Here is a 21,096-nt window from a genome sequence, read left to right on the forward strand (position 1 = left end):
TCTATTCAAATTCTCCATATTTATCCAATTGTGAACTCATTTATAAAACCTGTAGTTTTGGAAGTTCAAAGGATTTTACTCAACAAAATTATGTGGACAATATCATATGAATAGCAATGAGTACTTTCACTTGTTCCTTACCTCTTGTGTTAACATCTTTCATCGACTCTTAAGTTTTTCAACAAGATGCTTCCTCTTCCCCATATATTGGGAGTTGATTGTTGGTTAGACCCTGCTTTGGATCGTTCATCTCCTAACCCTATCACAATGAGTACATCTGCCTCATTAATTCATTTTTTAATCAAATTATGATATTTTTGATCTCTGGTGTTTTCTCCATCCAAATAGGAAAGAGTACTCTTTCTTTTCACACTTTTTTGTGAATTGATATTGTCTTATTGATAATCAATTGGTCTCACTAACTTGCTTTTGTAAATATCATAGTAATATCAGATCATGCCCATGTTGATTTATCTATGACCTTTCATGGCCTCCCTCAAATAAAAAGACACTGGCGTTTCAATTCTACTTTGTCAGATAATGACTGTGAAATTTATGGAGGAGCAGATAACTTTTTTCTTTAATACAAATACTTTGTTAGAAGCTTCTAGCTTAATTGTTTGGGATGCATTGAAAGCTTTTCTCTGGGGGGGGACGTAATTGTCGTGAATATAAAGAAAGCTTAGAATTAATCAAATTAAACAAATAGGTAAACAATATGCTCAAGTTAAAAATGTGGAATTATATAAAAAGCAAGTTGAACTTCAAACTAAATTCGATCTCCTTTCTAAGTATCCGATAGAATACTAACTTTTGAAGAGTAAGAGTTAGATTTATATTCATAGAGACAAATCTGGTAAGCTTTTAGCTCATCAGTTGAGAAGTTTTGAAGCCAAGTGGCAAATAACAAAGATTTGAATGGGTGATGGTAACATTATTACAGATCATTTTGAGATAAATGATACATTCAGGAAATTTTGTTCCAAACTTTATACTTCTGAATTCACAAATGATAGCAGTTCAATGAAACATTTCCTGGATTGATAAAATATTCCCACCCTTTCTTTGGATAACCAAACAAGAATAGACGAGCCTATAATCGCAAGAGGAAATCGCTGCTGCTATTTCTTTATTGCTTTCTGGAAAATCTCCGGGACCTAATAGGTTTCCTGTGGAGTTTTTAAAAAAATCAATTTCTCAATTGCTTTCACCTCTATTATGTTCTGTGTTATCTTTTTCATTTAAAGCAGGATAATCTCCCAGCATCATTTCATGAAGCACATGCATCTCTCATATTAAAGAAAGTTAAAGATCCAATTGAGTCCTCCTATAGAACTATTTCTTTGTTAAATGTTGAAGTTAAAATTTTGGCTTAAGTTTTGGCCCATAGTTTGGTGAATATTTTACATCAATAATTTCTGAAGATCAGACTGGTTTTATTAAAAACCGTTACTCTTATTTTAATATACAATACATCGCTTTTTGGATATTGTTTACTTACCTCCCAGTGCATTTCCTGAATGTGTTCTTTACTTTGATGCAGAGAAGTGTTTCATTGTAAATAAATACATCCACTCCACCAATCTAAGAAAAAAGTCAATGTTGGATCATGTTCTATTACATGGATTAAATTACTGTATTCATGCCCTCTGACTACAATTCTCACTAACTTTCAACAGTTACAAACTTTCAATTTCCAATGGGGAACCCATCAAGTGTGTCCTCCAAGTCCATTACTTTTTGATTTGGTGATAGAGCCATTAGAACATGAAGTTTCAATTTATGTGGATGATCGTGTAGAGGCCTGTGGCCCACGCCTCGGGCCGGCACAGGAAATGGCCGTCAAACGTGGCAACTGGCAAAGCATCGTGCTGGCTGAAATGCCTGTTTCCAAAGACTGCTGGCAGAGTGGTGAAACTGGCCAATCACTGCCGGTGGATCACGGGCCCAATCAGGGCCTGGGCATCTGAGGTAACCAATCAGCAGTCAGCCTGCTCAAGCCACGCTCTGGTGGTGACGCAACTCAGCTGACTATAAAGGCAGAGCTGCCACTGAATAAATTCAGTGTCGAATACATTCTACTGGTATGTGTGTCTTCTCTTGCGGATTCGAGCTACAGCCTTAGGGCTATAATCAAGAGCTATAACCTAGCTATAACCATAGCAACCTCAATACAATCTCTTGCTTTTCAAGCCCAACATCTCTTTACCTCCTAAACTGTCATTACTTAAACAATTTTGTCAGTTCTCAGGATATAGATTAAACCTGCATAGAAGTGAGCTTCTCCCTTTCAATGCATTTGCATCAGTGTACACTAATCTTCCTTTGAAGATTGTGAGAAATCACTTTACTTATCTTGGCATTACAGTTACAAAGAATCATAAACATATTTTTAAAGAACATTTCTTTACTTTATTAAAGCATGTGAAACAGTCCTTTTCACAATGGTCACCCCTGTCAATATCTCTGGTTGGTCTTATTAAATCTATCAAAATGAATATCTTACCTAAATTTTTATATATTTTTTTCCTAATCCATACCAATCTTCATTCCCAAATTGTTTTTTGATTCACTTGATTCAGCTATATCGTCTTATTATATGGAAGGGTAAGTGTCCTGGTCTAAATTAAGTCCATCTTCAAAGATCTAAAAGGAACTGAGTCATGTCAATATACATAATCTTGTTTGGTTACATTTTCATAACTGAGTGGACCATTCATTATGGGTAGCAATGGAGCTGAATTCTGCTGAAAAAAACCTTTCCATTTCAGCACCTCTTGGATTCTCACTTCCTTTCTCTTTAAATAAATCAATTGACAATCCTGTTTTCAGGCACACTCTGAGTGTGGGAACAGTTCAGAAAACATTTTAGATTTCAAGTTTTTTCCCCTTTCAAGTCCTATTTTATCCAATCATCTTTCTCAACCTTCTTGGCATGATTTTGCTTTTCATGAATGGCACAAATTGGGTATTGAACATTTCAAAGTCTTTTTATTGATAACAGTTTTGTGGCATTTGAACAGTTTTCTGAACAGTTCAATTTACCAAATGCTAATTTTTTAGCTATTTGCAAATCAGGCATTTTCTTCAATCTCAATATCCAATTTCCCTGGGGCACCTGATGCAAACATTGTTGATGCATTTTTTAGTTTACAACTTTCTTGCAAAGGTTTTATATCCATATTTATGATAAGTTGATGGGTTTGAGATTTGCCCTTCTAATTAAATTTAAAAATGCCTGAGAACAGGATTTAAGCCTTTCATTATTGGATGAGGTTTGGGATTCAATTTGTAAGCTGGTTAATACCACATCCTTATGTGCCCATCATCATTTGTAATAATTAAAAGTTGTACATATGTCTAAAGTTAAATTATCTCATCTATTCAGGTGCAAATTTTTGTTGTGATAAATGTAAAAAAAGAGTGGTTTCTTTAATCCATATATTTTGGTCATGTCCAAGCCTTAAAAAATACTGGAGGGATGTGTTTCAAACTTTATCTTAAATTTAAACCTCTAGCCTAATCCTTAATATGCTTTTTTTGGTACAACTGGAGAGGATGAGGGTCTTTTAACTCGAATCAAATGTCGTACTTGGTCTTTTTCCTCTCTTTTGGCCAGTTGTGTGATACTGTTTAGATGGAAGGACCAATTGCATTTCAGCCTCACCTGCGGACAGATCTAACAATTGATCGACAACCAGAGGACCAATCACACATCAGCCTCACAGGTGGATAGATCTAATCCTTGATTGGAAGGTGAGGTCATTTTTGATAACCCTCCACAATCCACACTACAGGTGGGAATAAAGAATCCTTAAATGTACTATTTTAAGAGGTTTGAGGTTATCCACAATATCAAAGTTAACATTTGCTTCTTAATTAGTGAAGACAGGTTATTTGATTTTTGTTATTGTCTTGTTAATGTGGATTTGCGATTTGATTATTTAATAATGAGGCTGCATTGGCTTTAAATCTGTTTGGAGTTCCTGGAATAAATATACAATGAAAATCTTTTTCATTTTTATTCACTGGAATGATTGATTTTTGGAAGACTTTTAAATCTGGAACTCTAGGCTCCTGAGCTGAGATCAGGCAGTTTGTCCTTCTCCATAGAGGAAACAAGATCCATCCTACAAAAATATTTTTGCTTGCAACACACTCCCTGAGTGTGTGTCTGTGGGCGACTGAAAGATGAAAAATCTTGTTGGAAGATACAATGAAGTTTATCAGAATGAAATCCTGTACACATTTGTTTTTCTCTTGGTCAACACCATCCTCATAGGATATTGCAAATGCAATGTGATAGTTCAACGGTGCTTGTCAGTAATAATTGACCACACTGTTACTCTTTATCTTTGCCATGATGTTTATGGTACTTTCTTCCTGGTCTAACATAAAAAAATGATAACAATGAGTTTCTACCTGTAACAGTGACAATTAGGCAGTTTATATGTTATTTCAAATGAAATTGAATTATAATCTATTTATATTGAAATGTAATCCTCCAGTAAATTTCAGGCCAAGCTCATTTTAAAACAGTTACATGATCTGTGGTGAAACCTATTACAGTACAAAGCACAGTTTTGTAATGCAAAGAACTGACCTATAATAAAATACAAGAACCTCATTGGAATAAATAAAACAATATAATCACACAAGGATCGACAAAGAGATAGACAACAGACTCGCCAAGGCAAATAGCACCTTTGGAAGACTACACAAAAGAGTCTGGAAAAACAACCACCTCAAGAAACACACAAAGATCAGTGTGTACAGAGCCATTGTCATACCCACGCTCCTGTTCAGCTCCGAATCATGGGTCCTCTACCGGCATCACCTACGGCTCCTAGAACGCTTCCATCAGTGCTGACTCCGCTCCATCCTCGACATTCATTGGAATGACTTCATCACTAACATTGAAGTACTCGAGCTGGCAGAGTCCGCAAGCATCAAATCCATGCTGCTGAAGACCCAACTGCGCTGGGTGGGTCACGTCTCCAGAATGGAGAGCCATCGCTTTCCCAAGATCGTGTTATATGGCGAGCTCTCCACTGTCCACCGAGACAGAGGTGCACCAAAGAAGAGGTACAAGGACTGCTTAAAGAAATCTCTTGGTGCCTGTCACATTGACCACCGCCAGTGGGCTGATATTGCCTCCAACCGTGCATCTTGGTGTCTCACAGTTCAGCGGGCAGCAACCTCCTTTGAAGAAGACCGCAGAGCCCACCTCACTGACAAAAGACAAAGGAGGAAAAACCCAACACCCAACCTCAACCAACCAATTTTCCCTTGCAACCGCTGCATCCGTGCCTGCCTGTTCCACATAGTACTTGTCAGTCACCAACGAGCCTGCAACAGACATGGACATACCCCTCCCTAAATCTTTGTTTGCGAAGCCAAGCCAAAGAAAGAATAATCACACTTGGAATAGAAGTCATTGGTTACCTTGGAGAGATTGAGTTGTTTTGTTAGTTGGTTCAAGTTAATTCAAACAGTTGATTTTAGTTGCTGTTTTTTTTTAGTGGTTATTAATTCTTGTTTATTTTTGTGCCTTCATATTGTAATTAGCTTGCAGTAGTTAAATAAAAAGCACTGAAGTCAAAATAAGCTCTGTCTTAGTAGTTGGAAAAAATAAGATGGCCAAGAAAAGAGTTAGTTAACAGGAAGGGATGATCAAGGCAGAAGGAGTTTTAGTACAAGCTGAGCATATGTCCAAAATATAGAAAAATAGCAAGTTAGTGCCTTCTAGATTACAAAGAAAAGGAAGATTAAAATAAAACAGAATTGGAAGTTTACGTCTAACGTCACATGCAGAATGCAATCAGAACATAGAAAGTCCAGGCACCTTCAGTGATAACCAGAGATGGACAGGAAATTCCATCCATGTCAGAGGTTGATTCAAACCAAAATGGAAACAAAAATATCCAAACTTTGGAAGGATGGCCATCTGTCTTTGCTGCAATTACTTTTCCAATGAACACTGACATGATGGAGTATGAGAAGAAAATATATTTCATTTCATCCTGATGTCTGAATCTGTGCAAGGATATTGCTAGCAAGCATAGTCAAGTTGAGTCAAATTTATTGTCTTCTGATTGTATAAGAACAAACTGATGAATTGGCGATCTCTGGTCCTCAGTGCAAAACATGCAGATTCACATCCAGACATAGCACACATACAGACCAACAATACAAATGCAGAACAAGTACTCATATATGCAAATAAATAAATACTATTTCATGAATGTGAGAGTCTTGGATGGCTAGTGTGAACAGTCCCTTTGGTTGTCAGCATCCTCACTGCTTGTTGGAAGAAGCTATTCCTGAGCCTGGTGGTGCCGGCTCTGATACTTTTGTATCTCTTTCCTATGGGAGCAGCTGAAATATGTGTGCAGGATGGTAGGGATCCTTAATAATTTTGTGTGCCCTCTTCAGACAACGATCCTGGTAGATCACATCAATGGAGGGAGGGAGACTCCATTGATCCTCTCTGCTGCTCTTATGGTCTCATAGATTGACCTTCGATAACTTTACATAACTTTTTTCAAAAACCACATGGTCCCCAATGCAGGTAATGAACGTTCACATGAGGCATTAATTTCATTTGATTCTTTTTTGAGAAGGCCTCTGATACTGATTTCCAGAGCACAAGTGGAGAATGGAAGTGTTTTATGAATCTTTTCTTTGGCTTGGCTTCGTGGACGAAGATTTATGGAGGGGGTAAATGTCCACATCAGCTGCAGGCTCGTTTGTGGCTGACAAGTCCGATGCGGGACAGGCAGACACGGTTGCAACGGTTGCAGGGGAAAATTGCTTGGTTGGGGTTGGGTGTTGGGTTTTTCCTCCTTTGTCTTTTGTCAGTGAGGTGCCAAAATAGTACACATGAGAAAGGAGTGATTCGTGAATATGTTGGATAGTGGTTGGGTTCTTCAACACCTTCTCAGGTCTGTGGGTCTGTGCAAGCTGGTGCAGATTTAACTAACTGATTCTGCCACACATCCACCACCTCAAACTCACAACCTCCAAATAAACTCTAGTTCTCTCTAATAGTGAATCTAACATTGTCAGTCTCCTAAACAGTTTTCTCCAACCTTTATTTTTATTAATATTGAAGAGAACTTGTGTTTTGGAATGGAAGGTGACCAAATGCCATCCAGAGCAGTTGAAAGACAGTTAAGATGAGGGGTGTTCTAATCTGGAAATTGGACTTGTGACATTTTCACAACTGGGATTGATATTTCTTGTTAAGGAACTGAAGCAGATAAGTTGAGTGAACTTATCAGAATCAGGTTTATTGTCATGAACATGTATAGTATTGCAGCATCATTCTTGTGTATTCCAGATGCAAAAATTGTTATAAATTACATTTCTGTAAATACCCTATTTCAAAATAAATAATTAGTGCAAAAGAGAAAAAAAGTAAGGTAATGTCTATGGTTCATCGTCCATTGAGAAATATGATGTCAGTGGCAAAGAAGTTGTTTTGGTGCTTTCTTGAGACACTGCCTCTCAAACATATCCTTAATGGAATGAAGACTAATGCACATGTGGTACTGGTTGCGTTTACAACGTTTTGTAGCCTTTTTCCGGTCCTGTGCATGGCACCTCCATACTAGACAGTGATGGAATTAGTCAGAGTGCACTCCTTGGTACACCTGTAGAAATTTGCAAGAGTTTTTGGTGACATAACAAATCTCCTCAAATTCCTAATAAAGACACTGCCAAGCCTTCTTCATGATTGCATCAATATGATGGCCTCTCCGCTGTCAACCCCTTAATGAGGACTGGTTTGTGTTCTACTGGTTTCCCTTTCCTGAAGTCCACAATCAATTCCTTAGATTTGCTTGTATTGAGTGCAAGGTTGTTGTGAAACCACTCAACGAGCTGATCTATCTTACTCCTAGAAGATGTTAACACCTTCTAGATCAGATAAGATATAGGAAGTACTAGCTCAATCAAATTGCCATCTATGATTCTGCCAATGACCGTGGTGTCATTACCAAATTTGTAGATGGCATTTGAATTTTGCCCAGCCATAGAGTCATGGGTGTAGATAGTGTAGAGCAGTGGGCTAAGAGTGCATCCTTGAGATGCGCCTGTGTTGACTGTCATTGAGGAGGAGACATTGTTACTGATCTTCACTGACTGTCATCTTCCAATGATGAAGTCAAGGATCCAGTAGCAGAGGGAAGTGTAGAGCCCCAGGTTTTGAAGCTTGCTGACCAGAACTGAGGGGATGACAATGTTGAAATCTGAGCTGTAATCGGTGAAAATCAGCCCGATGCGGGTGTTTTGTTGTCCAGGTGATCCAGGGCTTATTTACGTAGCAGAGAAAGACATAACATCAGGATTTAGAGATTTCAGTAGGGTGATTAATTGAATTGATGTGCATATTCTTCCTTTGGAAATTTTATTTGAATAAGAAAATGCTACATACACCTGAATTTAAAAAAAAGATTTAGAATCTTAAACCAGCATTAATATGACCTGTCATTTCGGGTCGTTCCAGTACTCATCCTAAGTGCTGTGAACAACTTTCAATCTTCAAAGAAGGAGGTAGTCATGACCAGTCAGTCAATAAGATTAAAAAAAAACTTGCTTCTATTTTATTTGTATATAGGTGGATGTAAAAAGAAATCTTATACAAATCTAAACACATGTATTTGTGCAGTGCCTTTCATAATTTTAGACTATGCTGTGTCATCAATGAAGTGCTTTTGAAAGTGTAGATATTACTGTGATATAAAAAATAAGCCAGAAATGTAACCAGGTCAATTCCACCATCAGCAAAATGATAATGACGCCACAATCTATTTAATAATGTAGTTAAGTGTATTGGTCTGGAGCATTTGCCTCAAGCCTTTTGTTTCATATCATACAGCAATATCTTATATAAGCAACCCGAGAAAGTAGACTCTCCATTGGAGAATCAGACTAGACATGTGCACGCGTATGTGTGGTCATTTCAGGGGGTGGAGAAAACCTTTTACCTTGAAAACTAGGACTGACAGCAAAGACAGACACAGGTAGAATAATATCCTGGAAAGGGTGGTGGGTTCTTGGTTTCCTTTTATGGGAAAACTTAAAAGTAGGGATGATTGTCTTAAATAATTTCAAGGCAGCAGGAAATCAATTTGTTGTTGAAGGTTGGTAGGGTGTGGTGGTACATTTACTATGGATAGACAAGAGTACAGAGTTGCATTCGTAATCAGAACAGGCAGGATCTTTTTAAATGACAGAGTAGACTTGAGAGGCTAAGTAGCTTACTTATGGTTTTAATTTGAATGTTTATATAAGTCTTTGGGTAAAAAAGATGCTAACACCTTCTAGATCAGATAAGATATAGGAAGTACTAGCTCAATCAAATTGAACATCTTTTTAATTAAAGGCATGCCTGGTAACAAAATAATAATTTTACTCTCTTGCCTTTGCGTATTACTTTATGGTTTCTTGAAATTATTTACTTCTTTTTTCATATACAACTCCAATTATCCAAAATGGTTATTTCAGATAAACAATATTTTTGGATAACTGGTCATTTTTTTAAAACAGCCCAGGAGCAACAGCAAATCACTTGTAAGTGTTTAAACAACAACAAATAAAAATGGAAGGTGGATGGAATCAAAATGGTGTTTCAGCGATTCACATGAGCATGCTGGGTTTAATTTTTTCAAACTGTGATATCAGTTCGGTTCCAAAAAAAAATTTGGATAAATGAAGATTTCTGATTTTTCTGAAATCCATGATTACCTGGAAAAATACTTTTGGAGCCGAATAGATGTCACTTCTTGATCAAAAAAAATTTTGGATAATCCAATTTTGGATAATCAAAATTGTACTGTATCTCCGTGCACCCTTGACAATATATCAATGTATAGAAACACAATAATCTACTGCAGCATTGAGTTCAGTTAGCGCAGGTGCTCCCATCATTGAGTGGGAGGGCCATAACTAGTGTGTAAAGCTATTGGTGTCGACAAACCACTTCCTCTGATTGCTGCTGCTGTGTAAATAAAAAAGCAGTAACGTGGGTCTGGGAACGTTTCACTGATCAAGCCACTGCAAGTTAGATGAGGCTCTTGGGGAAGATGAAAAGTCGGAATGGTGAGTTCTTGATTTCAATTGTGTTGTTCTTTTGTTTTAAGAATTATACAAACATTATTTTGATGTTTCATCTAAGACAAATATTAAAAGAGAATAAAAAGACAATTTGCAAGTTAAAATTGTTAATGCATTGTAGGTGAATGAGGCATTTCCAAATTGCTTTCTCCTTGAAGTATTAGCACATTTGGAAAAAAAAGTTAATGAGCACAATGGGAAAAAAAGTTAAAGATCCCAATCAAAGCAAATGGTTAATGACTCAAATATAATAATTTTATTTCCTTTGTAGTGTAATTAAATATTTCAGGTTTTGTTGAGTATGACATTTCACAAAGTAACAATGTAGCAAATACCAAATGACTTTCACCATTGCCTCCAGCTTTTTAGTACAAAGCTCTGGTAGAAGTGAAAATTGTAGTATGTTGGTGTTCTATTATTGCATGATATTCGATCAGAGCTGCAAGGCTGCACTGACAAAATATGACCATTACATATTTCTGTCAAATTCAGCAGCTATTAACAAAATAATGATGCCTCTTCTTTCTCATGGTAGTTGGCCAAATGTGAACTACGTGCTTTAATTCTGAGCCCATTAAAATAGTAATGATCCTTTAATTGATACTTCTCTGCTCCTCTATCCCTGAACTTTTGAACTGTTACCGGACCTGTCACATGATGTGAAGACAAAAAGTGTAATTAAGTTACATTAAGTTTAGATTTGTCATAAAGGAAATACATTATATATGGGAAGAACCATGGCCAAATTAAGCGCAATTCAAATATTCGTGGAATTGAGTTCAAAGGTTGATGATCAAAGTTCAAATCTGACCTCTTCAAGGTGGAGTCATGATATGGGTAATAAAAAAAAATAATTCTATTCCAGGTTAGTTTTTTTCACAGTGCTCGGATATACTCTACCTCTCATTTTGTTAACACAGAGTTTCAGCTCAATCCAATAATAATGCCTTGGTGGAAAATATTTTACCGTGTGGTTGGTGACTAGTGGAGTGTTGCATGGATCTGTTCTGGGACCCCTGGACTTTTTGATTTTTATAAATGACATGTATGAAGAGGTGGAGAAGGATGGGTCTGTAAGTTTGCGCATGACAAGTTGTGAATGGAGCTGAAGGAGGATACAGACAGGATCCAGAGATTGGCGGAAAAGTGGCAGATGGAGTTCAATCCTGATAAGTATGAGGTAATGCATTTTTAAAGGACAGGGTTAATGGTTGGTTACTTAAGAGTGTGGATGAACAGAAGGACTTTGGGTTCAAATCCATACATTCCTAAAGGTTGCTGGACAAGATAGGAAAGTTAAGAAGGCCGATAGGATGCTGGGTTTCACTAATAGAGGGATTGAGTTCAGTTGTCAGATTGAGTTCAGTGGCAGAGAGGTCATGTTGCAACTCTCCAAATCTTTGGTGAGACCACACTTAGAATATTGTGATCAGTTCAGGTCACCTGAAGGATGTGGAAGCTATGGAGAGGGTGCGGAGGAGATTTACCAGGATTTTACCTGGATTGGAAAACAAGTCTTATGAAACAAAGTCAGCAGAGCTGGGACTTTTCTCTTTGGAGCGTAGAAGGATGAGAGGAGACTTAATAGAATATATAAGATTATGAGAGGCATTGACATCCAGCACCTCATTCCCAGGGCAGGAATAGCAAACACCAGAGGATACGTGTACAAAGTGAATGGAGGGACGTTTAGGAGAGACATTGGGGGTAAGTTCTTTTTTACGTAGAGAGTTGTGGGTGCCTGGAATGCCTTGCTAGAGATGGTGGTGGAGGCTGTAAACATTAGGGCATTTAAGAGACTCTTAGACAGACACATGGATGGAGGAAAAGTGGAGGGAGGATTTAATACTTTTTCTTTAGGAATATATGGGTCGGCACAACATTGAGGCCTGATGCGCCGGTACTGTGCTGTGGTGTTCTATTTATGATATTTACTTTTCTCTAGCTTAATGTGTTAAATTGGAAAGCTGAATTGAGAAAATTTGATGGTGTTTAGCTTGATCCCTTGCATGGATCTGGGCAAAAATGGATCTTAAGTGGATGCATCAACACAGAAACAGGCCTTTCATATCATCAGGATTATTTTGGTTCCTCAGGTATAAAGGGTATCCCTTTAGACTCCTCCTTATTTCCTTGTATCCCTTCAACTTATTCCCCCCCCCCCACAAAAAAACCATTGACTCTCCAATGAAACTTCCTACCATTTAACATACTCTAAGGAATCACTTCCAGTGGGCAACTACCAGCATGCCTTTGGAATGTAAAAGAAACTACAGCACTCAGAGGGAAACCCACATAATTATGGCAAGCGTGTACAAACAGATCAGGATTGAACCCACATAAACCAATGTGACTTATCATGCAGTCCTATGATTTACCCCTCCATAAATCTTCGTCCGCGAAGCCAAGCCGAGAAAGAGATGATTTTGTAGTCCATTTTTTTGTACAGGCATATGATGAAAGCAAATCAAGAGCCCAAGTTTCCTATAGACATCATCCTACAAATATTCTAAACTATTTTGGTTTAAAGTCATTTCAGGCAGACACCAAGGACGTGATCAATGTGTTGCAATAATGTGATTTGTTTGACAAATTGCAGCTGCTTTTGTTGAACAGCTAGCAATGTAATGTCCTTCTTGAGGAACAAGAAAAAGTCATTTGAGTCCTGTTATAAGATTCTTAATAAGTGAATGTTTAACAAGTCACAATCATTAAGCATTGAAGACTAAAGTGGTAATAATTTGAGATGAATCCGTGTAATCCCAGAGAGGGGATGTACTTCAGCAACTGAAAGACTCACAATTCAAGGCAATAAATAATGGGATTTCTAGGAGGGAGGCTCATTTGTTTGAGACCACAGATGGTCTGACAAGGACACTGCTGTTTCCCCGAATCAAATGGGATTCTTCATGCCTTGCTTTTTTAGGTGATTGCCAAGTGAAGTTATGATGTGGCATTTTACCCAAATACATAATCATTGAAAATTCTGTGAAAAACTCCTGACAAGTTTGTCTATTGCCTGATGCAGAGCTGAATCACATACATGAGAAGGTTTCAATTTTGTTCATTGCTTTAATTGAAAATGTTAATCTCAGCTGGAATAGTCAGAAGAAATGCTGACACATTAACTTTATGTTCACAGGCTGTGGTAAGGTTAAAGAATCTTTTTGTTTACACAAGTCCATTAAATTGTCCGTTATGCACATTTGTCAGGTGAATGTCATGAAATCCAGTTCAGGCAAGGTTCATTGCCCCACAAAAGCAAGAATTGCAACATTTTACTTTTTGTTCTTCACTTAAAAGTGAACAAAAAAAATCTTGAACTTGAGCTTGGCTTAATGGACAAACCACCATATTAAAATCCTAAATAATTTTCTAAATTTAGCCCACACATTAACAATAGCTGAGTTTTTCACGTGACACTAATTAAGAGCAAAAACCATCAGGAAAAGGAGGAAGTTAGAAACATGAGTAAGTTTTTTAAATTTTAAATTTAGACATACAGCTGGTAACAGGCCATTTCAGCCCATGTTGCCCAGTTTACATCCCATTAACCTCCACCCCTTTAATGTTTTAAATGATGGGAGGAAACCAGAACCTCTGGAAAAAACCCGTGGAGATACGGGGAGAACATACAAACTCTTTACAGACAGCGTGGGACTTGAACCCTGGTTTGGTCTTGATCGCTGGTGCTGTAAAGATGTTGCACTAAACACTATGCGAATCGTGCTACTTGGTTGATGAACATCAGACGAAGGTCAGATCACTCTACCAGCTTTTGCAAATAACTTTGACTACTAACTATCATTATACAACCTTAAAAATAAGGTTCTACATTTATATTGTAAATAATACTATTATGGGCCCAGAGGACCCAAAAACCCAGCAGCAATATAAGTTCACCAAGACAAATGGTCACTTAAACAAAAGTTACTTTTAATTTTCTATAAGCATAAAAACAGGATCAAACTTTAACTTATTACGGTTAACTTAACCTAACTTAACCCCCCCTACTAATTCTAAGTGCAAGTGTATGTAATGTGTGTGTAAATTCAGAAAAGTTTTTTGATTCACAGTCCAATCTCACTTCTCACTCCTCCAAGTTCACTGGTTGCAGGCAATCCTTATACTGTTCACAGAATTTAACATTTATGAATTTCACCAGCTTTGGTGCTTGAAAGGTAAATGGTTGCTACTCAGGAAGGTTCTTGTCAGTTTTCAGAGAGAGATTTGTTGCTGATTGGACACACACAAACTGATTCCTTCTGATCAGCAACGTCAGTGTCTTGCCAAAGAAACTTGCCCCATCAGGGTTTTCCAGATGATAACCTCTTTCTTTCAGGTCACCACAGAGTTCCTTTTCTGTTTCCCTTATCTCATGAGAAATATTATTCAGCCAGCCATCTCCTTTTATATGGACCTCAAGGGGTTTGTACAGGCTGAACTGAGAACTCACAACCCATCCTCAAAATGGAGTTTCAAACAAGCTGCCAGCTTGCCATGCTACAGAAACCAGTTTTTCTCTCTCTCTCTCTGCCCCCCCCCCCCTCCTTGCCACATTACCTTCTTAGAACAGCAAACTGCATTCAGACAGATTGTGGCACTGAACCCAATCTCTTGAGTCCATTCATCTGTTGCTTTCCATCACTCCACAGCATGTCCAATTAGCACCTACTTGTGAAGTCCTTCAGCAAAGCAGTTTTCATTATCTTTACAAAGGCAGTTGGATCCTGGACGATCTGGCTTGTGCAGAGCTCTGGCATTTTAAATGAGATCTGTGTTGTGAAGTGTTTGTTTCTGACCTACACTAAAAAAAACCCTCAATTTACCTCCTTTAAAACATATCTATATGCAATATAAAATATAACACAATACTAATTCCATTTTTGAAGTTTTCATTTTCTTGTAAATGCAATGTATTGGCCTTCACTTCCTGGTTCAGACATAAAGATACTGGGTTACTTTGAAAAATGACACTTTCATTTCTGTATTGCAATTGTGCAGTTGTATTTGCACAGAAGTGTTTCAAAATATGCCTCTGATTTGTCAGTTTTGTACAAAATACTGAAACAAATTCAACTTGCACTAAGAAGATAGTTCCTGAAAATAGACACATATAACAGTGCAGGGTTAACCAGGGCTAATTGGTTCCAATGCAGACAGAAAACCCACTTTGCATCACCTGCTTCTTATCACAATTACAGCAGGCAGTCACTGTGCATGACTAATTAACACCATTTAAAACTACCCTGTACTCCAGCCTGCTTATCGTGATGGGAAGGGAGGTGGTGTATGATGGATGTAGTTGTTGATGAAAATTATAGAGACACATGTTGACATGGCAAAAAAATCATACAAGTAGCCAAATTGGGGAAAACAGGTTTCATGAGTTTCTGCTGCTGTTGGGGGGGCTTTTGTAGCAGAATTATGGAAAGATATGCTCTATCCTTAGGACCAGGAAACTCTTGCAGCAGGATCAAAGTTCTACAGCAGAGACACAAACCTTTTGTCCATGCCAACCAAACAAATCCTATTTGCCTGCATTCACCCCACATCCCTCGAGACCAGCTATTCTCAATGGGGACCCTACGCACCTCCCTCGCTATAAACCTTGCCCATGCCCCTTCCCCCAGGGACTATAGCAGATTAAGTCAAAACTTTGTTTTCTTTTCACCTCATGTAACATAAATTTTTTTATATATATATATATATATATATATATAGTTGGTAGATGAGAAGTATGGAGGAAAACAAAACAACTCCTTCACAGCGAAGTGGCCCCATAAACATTGAGCAGAGTCCTGGGGGTGGTTGGGGGCATAGCCAAAGAAAGTTTGAAAATGGCTGTTCTAGACCTTTCCTATGCATGTACCTATCCATGTGTCTTCTGAATGTTACGATTGCCATGCTTCTCTGACAGCTCTTTCTTTTTGAAGGTGCCTGTTTGTCCTTTTTAAATCATTTCTAGCTTTAGCCTTCTAGTTTTAGATTCTCCTACCCTGAGATAAAGGCTATGACTTCTATATGTCTCTCATGATTTTATGAACCCCTCAAAGATCCCACCTTTACTCTAGGGAGAAAATTCTCAATCTATCCAGCCTTTCCTTATAATTCAAGCCTGCCAGTCCCAGTAACATTCTTGTGTATATATTCTGCACCCTTTCTAGCTTAATGATATCTTCCAATGCTGGATGCCCAAATCTGTGCACAATACTTCAAGTGAAGTCTCATTGATGTCTTGAATATTTGTAACATAATGTTCCAAATGCTTTCTTCACTAATCTCATGGAACTATGTACCTGTCAACCCAAGAGCCCTGCTTTGATTTAACATACCAATGTGTAACTCCTTGCACTTGCCCAAATTAAATTCCAACTGGCATTCCTTAACCCACTTTCCTAGTTCATCTCGATCCTCTTAAAATTTTAGAAAATGTTCTTCATTGTCCACACTGAGATCAGACAGATGTGCTGAATAATTATAGAACTAGGATGCAATGTGTTAACTGTTCAATAACTTTGAATGATCTTTATATCCAGTGTTACACCAACAGCACAACACAGACTTTGCTTGAGGAATCCCATTCCCAATAATTACTTAGCTATGGTATCTGTCAAGCAAAACACGTAACATTTTAATCCAAAGCTGGGTTTCAACGTGAAAGATCAAATGTCCAAGTTCACTCATGGATGCTACCTGACATGCTGATTTGCTTCAGTAGTTTGATTTTAGCTTGAGATACCAGCAACTGCAGTGTCTTTGTATATTCATCTCACCTTCATGTAATCAGCACTTTTACAACTCTACACCTACACATAATTATTTATCCACATTGCTAGCTGTTGAAATATTCTGCACAAGATTTATGTCTCATTTCTCATCTTTGTACAGAACTTCTCATCTTTGTACACAACTTAAGGCAACACAAACTATGTATAAGATCAGAAGTCGGAATATCTTGAGATGATTGCACATCATTGAACTTCATTTGTAATTCCTCAGCAAATAATGCCTAAACAATTCCTGGACCTTGGTTGATAAGTGATAACTTTAACATTAGCAGCATGCCTGTATCTGACAGTGACCAAGAGAGTCTGACCAGCAACTCATGTTCAATGCCATTTACATCACTGAGGTTACAAGAGCAAGTTAGGGGCTGGGTATTCTGTGGAAAATACTTAACTCTTGGCACCACAAATTCTTTCTACCATCTGCAAGGCACAAGTAAGGAGTGTGGTGGAAAATGACTTAACTCTTGGCACCACAAATTCTTTCTACCATCTGCAAGGCACAAGTAAGGAATGTGGTAGAAAATGACTTGCCCTGTTGAATGGAGGCAAGAAACTGAAAAAAAAAGACAAATCAACTTGATAGGTACCCATTCGACTGCCTTGAGCATTCATTCCCTTAAGTGCTAATGCACAGTGGCTGCAATGTGTATCACATACAAAATACATTGCAGTCATTCATTCAGGCTTCTCTAAGAGTGTCTCCCAACCTGGCAATTTGTGCGATCAAGAATAAGAGTGTCAGGTCATAGGAACACTTCCAAGTGCAGGCAAGGATAGAAAAAGGAAATGTTTTGGATCGAGACCCCCACATCAATCCTTGAAAATCATGTATAATCTTGGGCACTTTTATCATCTTCATGTTTCTTCTTTATTTGTACCTGTGTAATCTGAAGGATTATAGTGATATCTTTCCAAGTTGTGACTGTAGTGGAACAAAGTTTTTTTTCCTCTTTGGGGTAACTGGGATAAATCTGCTTCTTAACATTTTGTTCAAAGAGTAAAATTTCAATTTACAAGTCTGCACCTGGTCTAAATAATTTAAACTATAAACTTCATTCCTGCTCGCACTAGGAGCTTCCTCAACAAAAGAATATCATTTGCACTTTAGTTCTTAACTGAAATTGCTCATTGATTTCAATGGGGGCTGTTTGCACCTGGATAAAGCTGAATTAAGAATTGACTTTGGTGAAAGATTTATTAAAGTGGTAATGATATTATGTCACATGAATTAAAGCTAATGTAACTAATGTGACATAACACAGCAGTTTTAATTTGTTTAGTCCATTTCTTGGTGTTATTATGAATTTTCCTTTTATGTTGTTTTTATTGCTTCTGATTATGAATTTGAGTTTCAAAATCGTTCCCACTCCTGAAATATGAAGGCTAATATTCCAATCTATTGCTGAGGCATTATTGCATTATCAGGGTTGGGGACATTCTGATAGGTTCCAGCATGTACAGTTTCATCATTCTGGATTGAGCAAGCACTAAAATTTAATTTAATGTACAAAATATTAATTGGATATTATTTCATCTTTTAGATTACTTTTTAGCATGGCTTGCAAGCGGAAACATTGTTCTTTTATAAGTAGTTTTTCATAAGATCACAATAGCTTGTGTGAGAACTAAAAATGAAATAAAATTACAGTTTAATCAGACATATTCTGGGAAACAATCCCTGAAATAATCGGGAACAACAGGATTATTCTTGTTTGTTTATTACAAAAGCATGATTAGATGTGCTTGGGTTTTACTAGTCTGCCAAAGTATTAGAATCACTCTATTTCAATAGTACTTTGTTTTCTATGCCTGGGGTTTCAGGGTCCAGGTTAAAATAAGCTATTTTCTGAAGGGTCATGATGATCACCACTTTTTGTTGGTTTGCTAATAGCCAATTTAAATGTCATCAACATTATAAGTCAATCCATGTGAATAAAACAATGGAAGACAGATTAACAAAGCAACTTGTTGAAGGTTCAACTTGCCAAAAAGCAAATGAAAGGCTAATCATGAACTATTTTTCTGCACAGAAAAGTTATCTGCTTGTGAAATGGACAACAGAAACAAAGAATGTGATTATATGAGTAAGCTGGATGCTTAGGAGAGGTAATTGCGGATAATAAGAACCAAATGAATTTTCTGATCAATATAAGAACATTAGAATAAAATAAATAGGAGGAACTTTCTCTGCCTTTCAATGTATATAGCTAATTTCCATCTCAAAGACTATTTTCTTGCCTTATCCCCATATCTTTTGATTCTTTGAATATTTTGTAATCTAAAAACATCTCTTTTGAATATTATCAATGATTGCAGTTTTCTGAAGAACAGAATTCTGAAATGTATCCTGTTCTCAATCCTAAATGGCATACCCTTATTTGAGTTGATCTGGACTCCTTAGCTTAAGAAACATACTCCCTGCATCTATCTTGATAAGCCCTAAACCAATGTTGAATATATCAATGTGGTTACCCTTTACTCTTCTAAATTCTAAAGAATATAGGATTTTCCTACTTAATTTCTCCCAGTATGACAGATCTATCCTTGCGATCAATCTGACAAATCTCCTCGAACAACTTCTTTGGCAAATCTACCCTTTTGTCAGATGTGAATTGCATGCATCTATTTTGTGATTATCTTGCCTTGTATCAAGTCTCAGCAACTCTGTTGCCTGCATTGACTGTAGATGATTATCAATATCCATTTTTCTGCCACCACTGTGCATTCAATGGGATATAATTTCCCTTCTTGGTATTTGGAGGTAGATGCATATTGAGTAAGAGATCAAAGCTGTTCATGTCTTCTCATTTCTGAGCCACTTGCGTGATCATGGAGTTTCAGGCAAAATCTGCCTCTTGGCTTGGTCGTGTGATTAAAATTCATGGAAGAGGTGAAAGTGAAGCTGCTGACTCCTCCCAGAACTCAGGTCGAGAGCGCATTACAGTTGTGCTTCTGAGCATTGAGATCAGGTCCATCTGGCAGATGCTGAGAATGAATGGCAGAAAGAGGCAAATATTTCAACTCTGCTACGAGGATGTCTTTCTTATCAAAGAAAAATCATACCCTACCTTTCTATCCTCTTACCTGGGCCTTGTAATTTTGTAGCTTTCCAATGCATAGGCTCTAGAGGCCTAGCTTTCATTAACCAGCAAGAAATAAGACAAGAAATACTTACTACAGTTTCTTTATACAGTAAAATTATAGTCATCTGGAATTCAAGCAACTGGAAGCCTGAAGAATCCGGCAAAAAAAATTGAAGAAAATAAATAGGTAAAAAATAGGACAGACTAACATTGGCTCCCTAGCAGTCAGTTTGCCAATCCACGCAACACACACTCTCAAGCAACCAGAAAATTCACTTATTTGGCATTTAACAAAATTCCCATAGGTGCTGGATACAATATTCCACGTGAATCCCCATCTTGGCCCCAGTCGCTTGCCCTCCAGAGCTCCCACCACCACGGCCGCCGACCTGGACTCAGATCCTGGTTGCCATAACCACAGAGCTCCCACCGCCATGGCCTCGGACTCAAACCCAGGCCTTGGCCACCCACAAAACGGAACTCCAACCACCATGGCCACCCTACTCACTGGAACCACAGATGTCATCTCCTAATGGTATCGTCGGCCCGACGGAGCTCCAGAAGCCATGGCTGCCCACCCCTACCTGGGCCCCAGTTGCCAACTCAACGGGGCTTCCAACGCCACTGCCGCCCACCCCAACCCAGTCTCTCACCCCCCCCCCCCCACACTCACCGCAGCTTCTGACACCACCAATGCCGACTCCAGCACTGGATCCGCAGAAGACACTGGAGCCTTCCTCGCTGACTTGTCCCTCATGGCTCTCGGCACAGACTGCATCTGGAGCCTTGATCTCTCTATTGGATCCCACTTACCTAACCCCCCATTCTTCCTTCCACCACCTCCCACTACTCCACCCCCATCTCCCCCTCTCTGCCCCCTTCTCCCCATACCTCTAACCACCTATCCTCTTTCTCCCCTCCCCTCAGGCTACCCCTCCTACCATTCTCTCTCCTCCCACCTTCTACCCTCCCCATCACATACTTTCCTACCCCCTTCCTCCTCAACCTTTCTCCCCCTGCCAATCCCCCAACACTCCTCCCTCACTTCCCTTCTTTGTCCAAGGACCACTCCAACCCTCTCCTCCACCACATCGACTCCCACT

The 21,096-nt window shown here is 38.3% G+C and overlaps 1 protein-coding gene across 16 annotated transcripts in view; it reads left to right on the forward strand.

The window, feature by feature from the left end:
- The window catches only part of LOC138751496 (histone deacetylase 9-like), an 851,890-nt gene that overhangs the window by 124,371 nt on the left and 706,423 nt on the right, over positions 1–21,096 (forward strand). For 11 of the 16 annotated variants that reach the window (XM_069913814.1, XM_069913819.1, XM_069913818.1 and 8 more), the window contains exon 1: positions 10,036–10,104. The exons of the other annotated variants lie outside the window; for them this stretch is intronic. In XM_069913814.1, coding sequence (XP_069769915.1) covers positions 10,071–10,104 — 34 coding nt within the window. In that variant the 5' untranslated portion in view covers positions 10,036–10,070. Of the gene's footprint in view, positions 1–10,035; positions 10,105–21,096 lie in introns of those variants that run through there. 16 annotated transcript variants of the gene reach the window in all.

Source organism: Narcine bancroftii, chromosome 1 (genome assembly GCF_036971445.1).
Source record: "Narcine bancroftii isolate sNarBan1 chromosome 1, sNarBan1.hap1, whole genome shotgun sequence".
Lineage (NCBI taxonomy): Eukaryota > Metazoa > Chordata > Chondrichthyes > Torpediniformes > Narcinidae > Narcine > Narcine bancroftii.